The sequence below is a fragment of the Eimeria necatrix genome, genomic scaffold (assembly GCF_000499385.1).
Source record: "Eimeria necatrix Houghton genomic scaffold, Enh_scaff174, whole genome shotgun sequence".
Taxonomy (NCBI): domain Eukaryota; phylum Apicomplexa; class Conoidasida; order Eucoccidiorida; family Eimeriidae; genus Eimeria; species Eimeria necatrix.
Genome location: NW_013652415.1, coordinates 47,609 through 63,086, shown reverse-complemented (window position 1 = coordinate 63,086; position 15,478 = coordinate 47,609). Strand labels below are relative to the sequence as shown.

At 49.4% G+C, this 15,478-nt stretch overlaps 3 protein-coding genes across 3 annotated transcripts; 1 reads left to right on the top strand and 2 right to left on the bottom strand.

Annotated features, from left to right (window-relative positions):
- Nucleotides 1–5,994, bottom strand: ENH_00021560 (hypothetical protein, conserved; the record flags this gene model as incomplete). The annotated part of the gene is made up of 8 exons (XM_013579519.1): nt 1–846; nt 1,237–1,380; nt 1,493–1,691; nt 2,577–2,657; nt 3,846–4,094; nt 4,234–4,356; nt 4,646–5,175; nt 5,613–5,994. Coding segments are annotated over 8 exons (2,554 nt in total), but the record flags the coding sequence as incomplete, so codon positions are not given.
- A 4,121-nt stretch (nt 5,995–10,115) lies between these two features.
- Nucleotides 10,116–11,393, bottom strand: ENH_00021550 (hypothetical protein, conserved; the record flags this gene model as incomplete). Its single annotated transcript, XM_013579518.1, has 1 exon — nt 10,116–11,393. One exon carries the CDS (start codon nt 11,391–11,393, stop codon nt 10,116–10,118), a length of 1,278 nt encoding a protein of 425 aa, XP_013434972.1.
- A 2,856-nt stretch (nt 11,394–14,249) lies between these two features.
- ENH_00021540 (haloacid dehalogenase-like hydrolase domain-containing protein, putative) lies at nt 14,250–15,128 on the top strand (the record flags this gene model as incomplete). The annotated part of the gene is made up of 1 exon (XM_013579517.1): nt 14,250–15,128. One exon carries the CDS (start codon nt 14,250–14,252, stop codon nt 15,126–15,128), a length of 879 nt encoding a protein of 292 aa, XP_013434971.1.
- Nucleotides 15,129–15,478: the final 350 nt, after the last annotated feature.

Below are 15,478 nucleotides of genomic sequence, written 5' to 3'. Positions count from 1 at the left end.
AACGCTCCGCTTCCGACTTCGTCATCGGACAAAACACAACGCCTTCCTCCGATACACCTGCGCCTGCCCCAACCGCTCCTCTCTCCGCTTCACCTGCTGCAACTGCTGCAGCCGGTCCCCGCGCTGCCGGCGCCGCTGTTGCTGAACTGTCGCCACCCAACGCACCGCTCTTAGCAGCTGCCTGCTTCGCGGCAGGAGGTCCCGCAGGTTTCCCAACAGACACAGCCTTCCCAGCCGCCTTCCCACTAACCGATGCATCACGCCCTTCCAAACGCTCCGCTTCCGACTTCGTCATCGGGCCAAACACAACGCCTTCCTCCGCTACAGGAGCCCCTGCGCCCTCTGTCTTTTCAGTGTACTTCACAGTAATGGATGAGTCATTGGCTTTCAAAAGCTCTGCAGTGGTCTTCTGAATAGGCGCAAACGGAACACCTTCATTTGCTCCAGCAGCTGCTGCTAACGGTTGAGTTTTCGTGAGCTGTTGTGAGCAAGCAGCGTTCGCAGTGTACTCAGACTTTGCGGCTTCCAGTGAAGGATATAGCGTGTTGTCTCTGCTTCTTTTCTTTGCCTGTTGTGGGTCGGTTCGTGGAGCAGGCGTTGTACATTCCTTGGCAGTTTCCCGTCCAAAGCTTTCAGATCCACACTTTTTTTCCCTTTTTTCTTTGTTCGTAGGACCACATATTGAAGCTAGTTCAGTCGCCAATGTCATCTGCCTTTTCTGGTAGAGTTCAGCATTTCGCAGAGCTTCAGTCAATGGAGATTGTTCTCGCGTATCTGCAGACTCATCTACGCACCTGTTGGATGTGGATGGACTTGAAAGTTCTCTCTGCCTGCTATCGGAAGCATCTGAAGCGTGGGGAGAGCATCTTTCCCATATATGTCCATTCGAGGTGCCTGCACTTCGCGGTGACGTAGCTGCATTCGTCGTTCTGCACAGTGCAGTTCTGGTGAATTCTTCACCTCCCACTCCAGCAGGAATTAAGTCCCGGATAATCTGGGCCCGGCGATTTGCTACGCTGCTATCCGATGAAGCGTGGAGCTCTCGACTAGCAGATGAGTCGGTACTTCTCTCTCTGGAGAGCCCATGGCGACGAAGAACACGCAATCTTCGGGGCGTGTCCTTCCTAGTCCAAAATAGATTAAGACGCGGGAGCTTTACTGGATACGATGGAGGGCCGCGGATTTCACTCAGCTGTGTGGGGCCCCCGAGTATACCGTGCCGTTGTGTGCACTCACTGGATGCGTCAGGAAGGCGCGGTGCAGAATTAAGTGAAGTTAAGCTTTCACTAGAAGCAGATGCATCTTCTTCCGACTGGGAACGGAGGCTCAACTTCGAAACTTGTTGATCGTGTTCCGCAACAGGCGACGCCCTAGATGTGTCTGATCAGCAAAACATGAGAAGCATTGCAAGGTGTCAATGAGAGTAGGTATTCCACTACCACGAAAACACGCAGCGGAAAGGCGAGTTTGGATTGCCGGCCAACGTCCTCACTTGAGCTCTTGCTAGAATCTTCGGAATCTGGCACAGGTGAAAAGTGATGAGTCTCATCCCTAGACAATCTTGACATGGTAGCAGCTAAGTTTTCTAGGCGTTCCCGAAACTGTTCACTTGCAACTTTATCTCCCCAATGACACGATTCTTCTGCATGAGCGCTGATGTCGGCCTTATCCTTTGAAATCCCTCTGATAGTCTGGATGCCCAATTTGAAATAACTGACAGTTCTCACCCTTCTACCCATCGAACTACGTTCACTAACACATTGCTTCTTCTTCCTGAAGCCTCGGCACATACTTGCTGAATGAATGGGACTCAGTATTGGAGGCGATGTCGGCAAACGTGCTGATTGTGCCGTCGATGTCTTCTTGCTCTCCTCCCGTTCACCTCTGGGATTCGAGCAGGTGCTCTGCTCAGTAGAAATAACCGGGGAAAACAATACTAGGGTTCCTCCATGGCCTTCGCCTAAACATCCGAAAAGCACTTGAACAGCCTATGAAGAATTGCGCAGCTACGAAGTCCAAGATATGCCTATGCCTTTTCTGACATAGGTTCCCTTCGAGATCATCTCTTCAAGGACTGGGCTGTGTGCATTACGAAGTCAAAGAAAGAATGTCGCAATGTACTTTATCGCTATTTTGTACGTTTTGTATGCGGCTACGCGTCTGGCTTTCACGCGTACTGGGGAGGAGATTGGAAGTAATTGAGGATAAGCTGCGGGAGAGCCACGACTTCCGCCGTCTGAAGCTTCCTGGAAACAAAACGCTGACTTTCATGGACTTGGACAGGTCACGTCGTAGCCCCCCCTTTCCTATGCTGCCGCTATAGGAGCGACGTTTGCGTGCTGCAACATGCCGTAGGCTCGAAGCAGCAGCATTCCACTTTCAGCACTACTTCAGTAGATCATGCTAGCAGTTCTACATCTCATTTCGGATAAGTACCTCGCTAGAGGACGGAATTGAATCGTTCCCAGACAATATCAGTGGCCTTCGTTTCTTTTCTTATTTGTACCTGTAGTTGGTGAGTTGCCAGCTGACGTGCAGTGCACTGATACATTCCGGAAGTGCAGCGTCACGGGTACCTGTGCCTCTGCGTTAGTCCTTTCATCCATTGAGTAGTGAGGCTTCGCAAGAGGGCTAACCGAAGAGGCGCACGGCTCCGTCTGCGCAGCGGTAAACCGCACAACAAACGGTCACCGCTCTTCTTTTGAATCTACAAACTGGAATGGGATTTTGGGTCTGACAACTCTGAATCTACCAATCTTGTGGCCAAAACACGTTACAGGAACAAAAAGAAGTGGATTGATTACGGGAGTCCAACCACCCGCCATTCTACTATGAGCTAAGTTCCTAGCAAAATTGTTTTATTTCAGATGGACGGTAGGTCATTCAGGGATGTCTAATTGTTGCGGGGAGTTACATTTGCTACTTAACTCCCCTACTAAGTCGAAAACGCTTGCACTAGAATATAATGGGTTTTTTATATTCCAGAACTAGCTTGTGCTGGCGAGGATGCCAACAATGTTGCATCCAGCAAACGCTGTTTTGCCTTTAGCAGCCCGCAGCTGCAACATCACGGGGCTGCTGCAAAGATGGTAGGGTTCCGTGCTGGCTTATTCCGGAAGAGTTCCTTTTACTATGCGGCACTGCACATCTGGTGAAATGAGCAACAGCTCGTGCAGCAACTACCCAAACGCGCAGTCTAGTCCCGCGCCATACCGATTGAATCTTTGTTGCAGCCTGAATGATGAACAGAAGAGAAACATTTATACAGTCGCCATTATGACACATTTGCCTGAGATTCTGCGATGGTGTCGCAACTGATCGGACAACTCCTAAGGCTCACTGTTGAATGCACGTCAACTCATGAGGCAACGTGAACTGGGGAGCAAACTCAGCAGTATCTGGCGTGTCTTGACTACTCACTTCATCCTCAGCTTTGGCATTCCGAAGAGGCGTCTGTGGGACTTCCTAAAGACGGAGTTGATGCACACAACACGGATATGTACCTTGCATGACACTGTCACCGGCACTACACAGTAAGCTGCGCTTAAGGAAGTATATAATTTCAGCAATTAGGCAAAGTATTGTGTCCTCCAGTGTACACTAGAAAGCAGTATTCCGAATCTCGCTGCACCTCTGTAAATAAAATTCTTAACTAACAGCAGCCTATCTACTGTAATGCAGCGGAAATTAGAATGCAACTTTTTGTTGTGCACTACAATACTCAAGATTCTGACCAACTGCTGAAGCGAAAAATATGCTCGAGGAGGACGCGGTAGAGGTGCGAACACTTCTTATTCACAGCAGGACTTTACGTGCCACCAAAAGGGCAATGTCTCTTTTCTCACTTTTTTTCCTGAAGCTCGCTCCAACCTTCGTAGCTGCTCTGCTGCAGCTTCTGCGACATTCGTGTGGTAGTCCAACTGCCCTCCCTCGGCGGTCCCCTCTGCTCTCGAAACAATACGTGAGCGAGCTCGGGATGTTATTGCTGCAACTCGTCTCTGCTCCCCCATTTCAGCAGCCAGAGTAAGCTCCAACTGAGTTTCATGCATGTTCTGCGGCATTCGAGACCGCTGCTGAACTGTTGAGTCCGTCGGCTGCAAATAAAGTGAACAGAGAAAGTGCACATAGAAAACGTCCATCACCACTAAGATACGTGATGCAGAAAAAGAGCCAATTTAGATCACCAACTAGCTTGATAGGCTCGAAAATGTTGCGGAAGTTCGCCCCACGCACCTCTACAGGGCCTACAGGAGAGCTGTCCTTGGGAGGAGCAGTGGGCGGCGTTGGGACTAAGGCGCTCCCCTCCCTTTCGGGGGCCATCTTGGCACTCACAAGGTCCGTGTACAGGTGAGGGCTCTGCATGTTGCCACAGTTTCGCACTGGGTTGGTATCTCTGAAACAACTGTAATCTACAGCATCATGCTTTAGGCTCATATGCTTCTTCGGACTAATACCCAGCCCGAAGCTTTGTTGTAAACCAGAGAAAGATCACAGGCAAGTTCGATTGTTGAAAAACACCGAATACAAGCGGCTGGACTCGTCTACATGCTGCTCGAATACTTCCGAACAGCTACATTATCATTTAATCACCGAATAGTCTAGTGCGAAGGTGGACTAGTCAGAAAATGCCAAACTGTGCTCTCACTTCTACTACGTCTGTCTTGTCAGCGTCGTGTTGCGGGTTCGTGCTCAAATCCCTCATCCTTCGCAGTTGTTCAGCAGCTGCATGGGTAACATCTGATTTCTTTTCGAGCAGCTTCGGGTCTGTTATTGACCCTTCCGCACGCGAAATAGCTCGTGAACTGATCCTAGAGGCCAGTGCGGCCGCTCTCCTCTCATTCGCAGTTGAAAAGACCCCAGCCATGGCTTTTTGCATGTTCGCTCTGCTGGCAGGTGACGTTGTTCGCGCCCGGGTTCCATAGCTCCCAACGTTCATGACGTCATTGGCAGTACTGCCTGTACCATTAGTTCTCTCTCGCTCTTGAAGTGAGGCACGCCGGCTATCAGAGGCCCCCGTGGTGACAACGCTCTGGGGAATGATGCTTGCTTCTCCGTGGGACCGCAAACGCGACTGTTCGGTTCCAGTGCCTTTCTGCTCCAGTGCAGCTTCACTTCTCTGCCCTGCGTCTGTTGTTGAAGGCAGTTCAAACATGGAATTCCCTTCCCTATGCTGCCCTGCAGAAAAAACATGACTTGAAGATGCGGGATGGCTTGAGGATTTGGGGGTTAAGATGCCGCATGGTGCATTCTTAATCGACTCTTCGAGAGTGTCCACGTGATTAGAAACTATATATCCTCGCTTTGGGCTGATCGAAAGAGGTGGTTCATTCCTTGGGGACTCTTGTGCTTTTAGCCGCGGCCGAATCTGTCCCCTGAACCACATATCGCATCACTCAAAGCCTTATCACTGTTGCTAGTCGTAGAATGTAGTTCCTGCCACTGTCGAACGGCAAAGTGCGCACCCTGCAATATGTTTACAATTAAACTGAAACTTGAACCAAGTTTTCACGCAACCACTCACGCTGTAGTAGGCACAGCGAGATGCATTTGCTGGACTCGTTGGCGGGAGATGGCTTTGATATCCTTCATATCCCTCGGTGTTACTGACGGACTTGTGACAGCTGTTGTTGGTGGTGGGCCTGGTAAAGTATCCACTTCATCGGCCTTCCCTGTCGTAAGCACCACTTTACCGTGGTCTTCTGCAGATGCTTCTGCTGTGTCACTGATATATCCAATGCGCGAAACGGCATTGCGTGGCCCTCTTGGCCATTCAACCATGGAATTTTCCGCAACTTGGAATGCTTCCTGTGGCCGTCCTTCGGGAGCCGCCATAAGAGAACCTTGTCGACGAGTCTCAGCCTCATTTACCGTGTGTGAGTCCAATTGGGGCAATTCCGAAACAGAAAGGGGGCTTTCTCTTCCCGAGCCGAGCAGGCCCCTATCAGGTCCCTCATCGCTATTCGGTTGTTGCACAGTTCCTTTCGAATTGTTCATTTCCGGGCTGCCTGCAGGAAGACAGTACCTAATCCTGCAACTCAAGCTGCCTCACTGAGCTGAATCCGAAAGCACGCCTACTCTCATCAGAAAGTAGACTGCCTACGTGTGACTTCCCAATAACAAAAATACCGCTTCATCAGATGCAATGATACCAGTGTTTAGGCAGCGCTAAAGCTGAGCTCAAAAGATCAGAGGCCAACAATGAACCACTGAAGGCGGTGCCACGAATGAAGCACAGTGCACCTTAGAAAAAGAACACTAGGTGCATATGGTGCCCAAATACGACACCTAGCTTATAACTAAGACTGTCGTGCTGAGAAACTGCTGTGGAAATAATTCAGAGCCTCTGCCGACGCAGGCAGGGTAAGCAGCGGGTTCCATGGTTCGGTTTGGTTCGGTCAAGCCTTGAGAGAAGCTGCAGCCGATTTCGCCAAAGAAACTCCAATACAACGCATATGTATGGGTTATTAAATTTGGTCAACAGACTATTGGAAAGCTAGAGAGTATTAACTCCCTCCAGGGAAGATGCGGCCTCCATAGCCAGCTAAATGATCCAGTGTTCGACTGCCGCTGCTGACGGTATGAACCATCGTTAAGGTATTTCGTGGAGCGCATTAACTCGTAGGACTTATTACCAAGATAAAATGACCACGAGCCGCTTAGTTATGGCTCGTGGCAACGTTGGATGTGGTGGAGCCTCTGACCCTCTTGTGAGCTTCCTAAGCTGAGTTCGGAACTCTGTCCACTGCGCATTTACCAACACACCTGCTTGATATTGATAACCTGAACAAACTATATAATACGCATTGTGCCGTATTGTATGCTAGCTTACCACTGCTGAAGTAACCAGCATAATTGAGTGCCTGTGAAGATCCAAGGAGACTAACAAAGGACCAGATAGAGGCAAGAACTACGCTCCGCGATTTTGGAGCGGTTTTGCTAGATGTATACTTAAATTAATGTATTCGTCCACAAACTAATGGTTGGGCCGAACGGTTCGTGTACTGTTACTCAATAGTGGCCACTGCAGGCTCACGGAAGACACTATGTAGATACTGTGTACTTGTCCCTTAATCCAGCTCGTGGCAAAAGCAGCGCTCTTCGCTTCACTCTTCAGCAGTGTTTTTTCCTGTGTAGCTGTGTGTAGCCTCTGATTATGAGCTACCAGCGGAGAAAGCAAATAGGGTGGCCTGCTGCACCATGGCCGCCAGCGCCCGAAAGGGGCCATAAGCACAGAATCAGATGCCCGCTCCATAAGCAGATAAATGAGATTCGGTGTCATGCTGCACCATGGCAGCCAGCGCGCTGAAGGGGCCACAAGCACAGAGTCTGCTATGCGGCCCATAAGAACAAAGCCAACTGTGGTACACACACTCTCTGATATTTACATTGAGCAAACTTAGTTCACACGTGTAATACTGGGTCCTTTCTGGATGCGCTTCGCAGCGCGAAATGCAGCACGACTGCTGCTTGTGCTGTTATTAAGGGGTACTTGATCGAGCACGTAAGAAAAAGGAGTTAGGGTTGCAAGCTGCAGTCGACGAGATCCCATGGAGCAGGGTGATAGCTTTTTGAAAAGCTTTTGTGTCTCTTTACAGCTACCACGAGTAACTTTGGGGTGCCAGCTGCAGCAGCACCCCAACAGTCTTAGGTAACTCCAGCTCTAAGAATGAACCCTGTCCTTCCTCAGATGAACGCACAGGCTGGTTAAGGCTGCGGTGTTTACATTTGGTGATGTTACATGCCAAAAACTTTCCGCAACTTGCTGTAGTGTAGGTGGATACGTCACTCATTCACGCGCCTATTCATGGAAGGCACTAAGTGGCCAATCAAACGGAAGCATCATGAGCGCCTCGAGAGGGGATTCAATGGTGAAATATTGGCTCCCTTTGTCCCTGCCCGGCCTGTCAGATGCGGCATAGTGGGTTGTGTTTTGTCGAGCTTGGGGTGTTCGTCTCATGCTTCTGCAGGCACTGTAAGTGTTCTTTTATTGTGCTTCTTAGTACGCTGGTTCGCCGTTAACGAATACTCGCAGCAGATCGCCGAGGTCTCTTGTCCTCCAAGGCATAATCTGTTACGTTAGTGCGAGCAGGCCCTGAAGGGGCCTGGAACGCTTTAAGAACTTGTTTTGCTACTCAGCGGAATACATGCCACTCCCTGAACATGCAACATCTACGTCTACCTAGCCGTCACCTGGCTTGTTGGCCTTAATTCAATGTATGCCTTGCAGTGCATAGCTGCCTTGAGCTCTTGAAACCTGAAGGCTTCTTGGGAATCTCGTTAATCCATTCATGCACGTCATCAATTATATGGCGAAGCATTTGGCTACCTCAAGAACGTCATAGGTACGTTTGCCCTTAGCCCGCGCCTGGTCGAATTTAATCATATTGGCATCCAGAGCAACGGGCAGAAATCAAATTGCGTCAACACCGTTTGCGGCCATTGCAATGCTTTGCTTTAATTAAAAGTCGGATTACCCTTGTCCGCTCCAGCTCTGCATTAGCTGTTCACTGTGCACGCACACCAGAGGTCATAATACAGTCGCTGCCGGCGGTCCACAGAGGCGCCGCTATCCGCGAACGGGACCGCACAGCTCCAACTGACGAAAGACACACTGGCGCTATGCACGCAGCCCTCAGAGCCAGCCCTTTTCCTAGAGATATGAACCCACTTCTCCTACTTCCTCTATCCGCCTTCTTCTACCGACCAGAGATTGCTAAGCTTCGAGACCTGATGCGGTTGATTGTATGCCAAGAGTGCCAGTAACAATTTTTCCTTTTTTTTTGAAGGGCACTCAGGAGCATACCGGATTCCGTGCAAACCAGGGAGCTTTACTAACCAGTCAAACCTATCTTCAAATTAGCTAATTCGAGGTTGTTTGGAAGAGCTTGTTAAAAAGCGGAGACAACCTGCGCAGCTGCCTGCGTCAAACACTCTATTTACGTTACAATGCACCATCCGTGTACTTGCTGAGGAATATTACCGAAATATGAGGGCAAAAGTCCCTGAGAATAACACGCAGTTAAGCTCTCGCTTACGACGGGCTAGTCCATATCCAGTTCTCGTTCACGTAACCCTTCTCCACTTCAGTCTTCAAAGCTCTCCCTGGAATACTCGCTAGTGCCACCAAGATCTGCACTAGAGACAGATCTATAGAGGATCATGCCCAATGCTTCACCTCGATCCTCACATCTTCCTACTTATTACCGCAAAAATTCGAGTGTTTGGAAACTCGCAGTAGTGGTGTGCTACCAGTAACACGCTGCAGCGCCACCCATTTTGAGAGCTGGTTCATTCGGCAGGTAATTTTTTACACGGTACTTAATGGATCTCGCCTTCCATAGCCACCGTCCTGCTGCCAAAACGAACCAGCACATTTCTTTGGTATCTCTTAAGCGAGTGTTTGCGCACCTTAAGCAAGCGTTTGGAGCATCTCCCATGCCAGTTCTGCTCACCGGGAGTGGGCAGCTTAAAGTTCATTGTAACCCCAGCAGTTCAATTGAGTATGCATTGATTCTTACCCATTTAGAGCTGGAGAATAGGCCGAGGACGACGCGCCCCTGATACCTCTTATCGTCCGCTTCAAACTAATTGAACTCCAGCTGTGCTGAGGGAAATTTCGGGAGAAATCAGCTACTAGACTGTCATATTAGGTTTCCACCCCTATGCCTAGGTTTCACCAATGATATGCGAGCCAGAAGCTTTCCCTGACGGCGCAAAGCCTCACGGTACAGGTAGACATGTTATTAGAGAAGGAAATAATCCTCGGTCTGAACACGTGAAAACCCACAGACGAAGCCAGAAAAGAGAAGGGGGGGCGCGATTGTGGATCGGTCTCTGCAACGAGCGCCTTACGCGGCTAGACGAGACGCAGAACACAAAAAGTCGCTTGCTTCATGTCTATCTACGCCCGCATAAATGCGATACGCGGAGCACAGATTCCTCGGGCTACACAACAGCAGGTGTGCCGTGCGTATTCAAATTTGAAAATTTCAGCAACGGATCTGTTCCCTTCATGGCTTCCATCGACTAAAATCACACTCAACGAACGTGACTACATAGTACGCACATGTGAATATATATATATATATATGCATACGTATCACCCCGAATTCAGCTTATCTGAGGTCCTCCGTGAAGGCTGCGTGGAATTCCGTAGAACAACTCTTGCTGCCACACAGGCAGCATCCCTCATCCCCTCTCTTCAAATGCATCAAATCACTCTTTGTCACGTGGGGCTTCGGGAGGACTCTAAAATGGAGGGGACAGTGAGCCACCGACTGAAGGCATCGGCCCGCAAGAAAAGCTCTTCGTGACTGAAACGCGTCCATCACACCATCTGCATTCTCTGGGCACTGAGATGACAACTCAGCATGTCCACTATGCCGTTCTTGCTCTGCCTCCGCTCTAAATAGGGCAGGGAGCACAACTCTTTCGTTTAAAATTTCAACGACACGGGCTGCCGCCTGCCCGTAGGTCCACACAGTTGTCAGTCGGCCGAAAGTGCAGACAGTGCCCGGCGGTAAAGTGTTGCATTGGCACTTTAGCAGTGGCTGCTGCACGTAAGGGCCACTCGACTCGAGTGGCGTTTCTTCGCATTCCAATCTAAACTGCGCCACATTGTCATCTGACCCGAAAAAGTGGCTATCCAGATGAATGTGCAGCTGCCTATCAGTTTCAACGGATCTGCTGACTGCACAACGGTCAAGTATACCACCAAATGGAAGAGTCTCGGAGAGAACTAGATCACGAATCATAGGGGGTAGGCAACTTAGATTGACCACCAGAAAGCCATAGGAAAAGGGCTGGCACTGGTGCGCAGGCTTATCAGACAAGCAGTTCGTGGTAGTGAGCATGACATGTCGGGCGTAAACGAGCTCACCAGCCTTAGTATGTGTCAAAAGATGCGCCGTGTCACTACCTTCAACAGTCACTGTGCCGCTACAGAGGACTGAGACGCCCATTTGCGAGCCAAACAATCTCTGTCCCACAAGTGTGACATTACAGTTGAAGCGTGTAAAGGGAGCGAAACAGGGGGGCACATCTCTTAGCCAACGCAGCCTTGTGTCATCTGCTGACTGAGGCAACTGGGGCCCTTCTTTTCCATTGCCTGCAATGCCTTCCTTTGATTCCCTTGTGGTGACAGTTTCAAAGAAAGCTCGAGCGAGGAAGTCCCTGAGAGCTTGGACGCGTTCCCTTGAAACTTGTCGGACCGCGCACTTCCTGTGAACCTTACGTAGCCCATCTGAACTGTCTGAAAAACTGAGACATTCAGTTTCTTCGGGCCACCATCGGGGGTTTCCCAGAAATCCGTTCAAAGATGCCTCTGTAGCCTCCTTGGTCACGTCTGTGCCTTGTGTCGGGCCCCGCACGGCCGATGCTGTCTCATGAGCCATCAGAAAATACGCAATTCGGAAGTTTCACGTGTCTGAAATTTTTGTTCCGGCTCGTTCGCGCCCATACGCACCGCACGGGTATCCCAATAGGAAAGACCTAGTAGTTTGGGCGGCACTTCTGAATGCTGAGCCGCCGCGTCCGCTGTCAAACTCTCTCAGCATAATGCCTCATGCAAGCAACAAGATGTAGCTTAGCTTATGGTACGAGGAGCGTCTGAAAGGCCGTCATTTGTCGAAGGTTCCTGGTGGGCAACAGGCCAACGTCCTGTCAACGTAGAAAGCGATCTAGTGAGCCCAACTGGAGCTCGTCCCTTCGACTGCAGTTGTATGGCCAGAACGACTAGCTTAGTGTTTGCAGCAAGCCCAAGTAACAATATTACGAACTCCTCCTCAAAACCGCTCTCACCGGCGAGCTCAGGTCAAATCCCACATGCCTGGGCCTTGTGTGAGACCTTTGCCAATGGGGAATTGCATGTTGCTCAAAATAAATCGAAATAGATTTTAGTCTAGCGTAGTCTGAAGGACAGCGGAAAACCACATCCTACGGATCGAGAGGAGACAGTGGGGCTTTAATGAGACGCTTGCCTTCGTGAGACACACAGTGTGGCACAGAATTAGGAGCTGGACACAGGAGTACGATGCAGCATTAGAATGCCATTTTCATTAATAAATAGATGATAAGAATGGAGGACAATTTTCGGTATTCAGACCGCTCCTGCTTCATCGTACTTGGAGTAGACGTACACACATACACAGGCAAGTAACCAGCGCCATGGATACAGCACAACGGTTTGGACAACTGCTACAGAGCCAAAAGGCAAAACTCGACGTTAAAAGCCCCGTCATATATTAGTAGAGTACACTGGTCGCTCCGCGGTTTTGCGTGTCGAGAATTTGTGAACTTCGTAGCCTCGACTTAGGGTTTCATAGTTACAGTGACGGCTCTAGGCACCTTGCAGTGAACCTGCAGAAATTGTTCACAATTTTCTCAGAGTGAGGTATCATTAATAAACTGCTGCGCAATGCGGTCAGGTCTCCCAGTGCAGCACCTGAGGTATTTGTCTCTCATGAATACTCGCATCGTCTTCTGGACAGCGAAGTCATACCATGAGCAGGTCGTGTAGACTGCGCGAATATAGTAGTTCTGTTGAATGCAAAACAAATGTCGTTTCAGGAAGAGTCTCTTCTGAACTTCCTTGCGTGTACAAGTGCAAGCTGGCAGCTTTTGCATGCGCTGTTCAACGGCTGAGGACACGCATTGTGCCCCGTTTTCACTTCATTCACCCACAGTAAGGTGAGGTTTTTGTTACCCAGGGATGTAGTGCGGGCCTAGGGTCTACAGATTACAGCTTTCAAAGAAGCTTGAAACGGCCAAAAGTGCTGTGGATGCGATTTGTCGAGTCGAAGTTGACCAATGATGCAGCTGACTGCCGCAGAGGAGTTACCTGTTAACGGGCTTTGCATTGGCATTTGGGTTGATAAATTGATTTGCACGCTTAGCTGGAAGTAGCAGTACCTAGCTGTACTGGACGAAATGGCTGCACAGAGAGCAAAACCTCGGGGCAAGAACAGATGGTTAGTTTACATCGCCATAATGCTCACGCTTGCAGAGTCGCATTCTACACTCAATGGCCCACCAAATTATATCTCATTCACTCTAAACGGCAATGCAGAATATGCATAACAACAGCTGATGCACTTTCGACTTCGTCTAGCTTGGGCTACACCGATACAGGCACTGCTAAAAGTATCTGTTCTGGGCTAAAGAAACGCAATTTTGGCTAACAGCAAAGGAGTTTGCAACACTCAAGTGTCTTCGTTTCGGGATGAGCAACATCATTAGGCGATGCCAGAGCCATTCCAGCGGCACAATCGGCATGTGTTACTACTACAGTCACTGGCACGGCGGCTTCAGACAAACAAAATAGATCTGGACTTGGACTTCGGCTTCTGAGGGATTGAAACATGTGCTCAAAGGTAACGGGGCCGAGTCCCGCGGGTAATGGCTTCTGTTTCATTGATCCAGTAACTCGGCATCAAAAAGCCACTCACACGTTTTTATAAGGTGCGCAATCACCCAACGAGGCGTCGTACATAGGTCTACTTGCTTAGAATTCCTCAGGACACACTGCTAAGCACTGCAGCCATTGTGAGTCTGTAAAGCTTGCGCCAGGCATTGCTCAACATCCATTTGTTGCAGCATAGCTCTGCATCGCTTGCAAATACTATATATACATATATGGAGTGTACCAAGCACTGACTGCCCATAGCGGGCACCTGTAGTTGCCTTTCTGTACATTTGCTTCTTAGTTGCAGACAGCGGAAGCTACAGTTGGTAAGTGATGTAATCGCAACCTCGGGGCTCTTTTGGCCCAGAGGTAGTCGATTAATTTTAGTCGCTTCTATAATGACACACTGCTAGCACATACATTGCTTGTATGGGACTTCTAATGCAGTGCTTAGCTTAAGGCGGGACATCTACTAGGCCTGCTAGGTCTGTATTCCACAAGGGAATAATGCCTATGAGATGTCAAATGCTGAGCTTTCGACACTATGATTTTCGTAATAAGCATTTTTAACTTGACATTTCCACAGGTATAAACACAGCGAAGCTGAACATTTGCCGTATTATGGCTCAGACCCCAAAAGCGTGGCAGTCACACACATCGTGTTGCTGCTACTTGAGTTGCTTCGCAGCCTGTTTGACTTCACCAGAAGTTGTTTTATCTCTGAATATCTTTTGTTTTTTTTCCGAATAAGTGTATTTCAAGTTTTATATTGAGCTTTGTCCTCCTTTGTCTTGTCATCTGTGTCAACACTGTGTGCTTGCCCCTTCTTGACGTTCGATTTGCGGCCATGGATATTTCAACCTGCGATGGACTCGGAGGGGTGAAACTCATTCTGACAGACTTCGATTACACTTTTCTTGATTCTGACCACAATGCTTCTGAGGCGAATGCAGCAGCGTTTGGCAAGACTGCGGCAGCCGGAATCATCACGGCCATTGCCAGCGGGCGGTCCAGAGACGGAACGCTTTCGTGTCTCTCTGAAACTTGCAAGGGGCTCATGAAGTACAGTGGGTATCCTGGAATTTTTCTGAATGGCAGCGTAGTGTATGGACGGAATGGGGATATCTTGTCATGCACGGAGATACCGCTTCCCGGCCAGCACCTTTTGCTAGAGAAGATGAAAGAAATGGGAGTGCTGAATAACATTCTCGGCTATACTCCAGATAAAGTCTTGTGCATTGAAAGGAATCAGTATACGGATAAGAGCTATGTGGTGTACAAAGAGCCAGCACCAGAAGTGCTGCCGTATGAAGAATTTGCGTCCACACGATTCGTTAAACTCGTGGCGTGTGGGACTGTGGAGTCTACGAATGAAGCTCGACCAGTCCTGGAAAAGGCAGTTGGTGACCACCTACGATGCGTAAGGCCCCTTGACTGGAATCTTGAGTTCATTAACCCTTCAGTATCTAAAGCCGTCGGGGCAAAGGTACTGTTGGAACACTTAGGCGTGGACGCAAGTGACGTGCTTGCAATGGGTGACGGCGAAAATGACATACAAGTGCTTAAGCTGGCAGGGGTTTCCGTGGCAGTTGCGAACGCGTGTCCTGCAGCCAAAGCTGCTGCAAAGTACACAACTGTGAGCAACAACGAGAGCGCCTTCCAGGTCGTTGCCGACCTAGTCTTGAGTGCACAAGCAGGAAAATCGACAAAATTGCTGGCCAATTGATTGTCGAATTGCAGTGCTTAGGCATTAGTCTTCCCATGCTTTTTTCCCACCGGCGTACGCTAGCCAAAAACTGTTTTCGTTCCATTTATAGTTCTTCACGTGAACTGCCGTAGTGCCTTTCCTTACCAGCATCCTTTAGAAGAAATAGACATGGCTTCTCTCCGCAAGTATTTCACAAGTCAACTAGTGACGCCATGCAGTAGGGAGACTTTATAGGCGAAACCACGAGCAAGTGTCTCACAGGAAGCAGTATAGGGTCCTGCATCCACGACTTCCTGCGGGCCAAAGTGTGGCCGAAACCTGTTATACTGTCAGCAACAGCCTAGTCCTGCTATACTGACTGCGCGCTA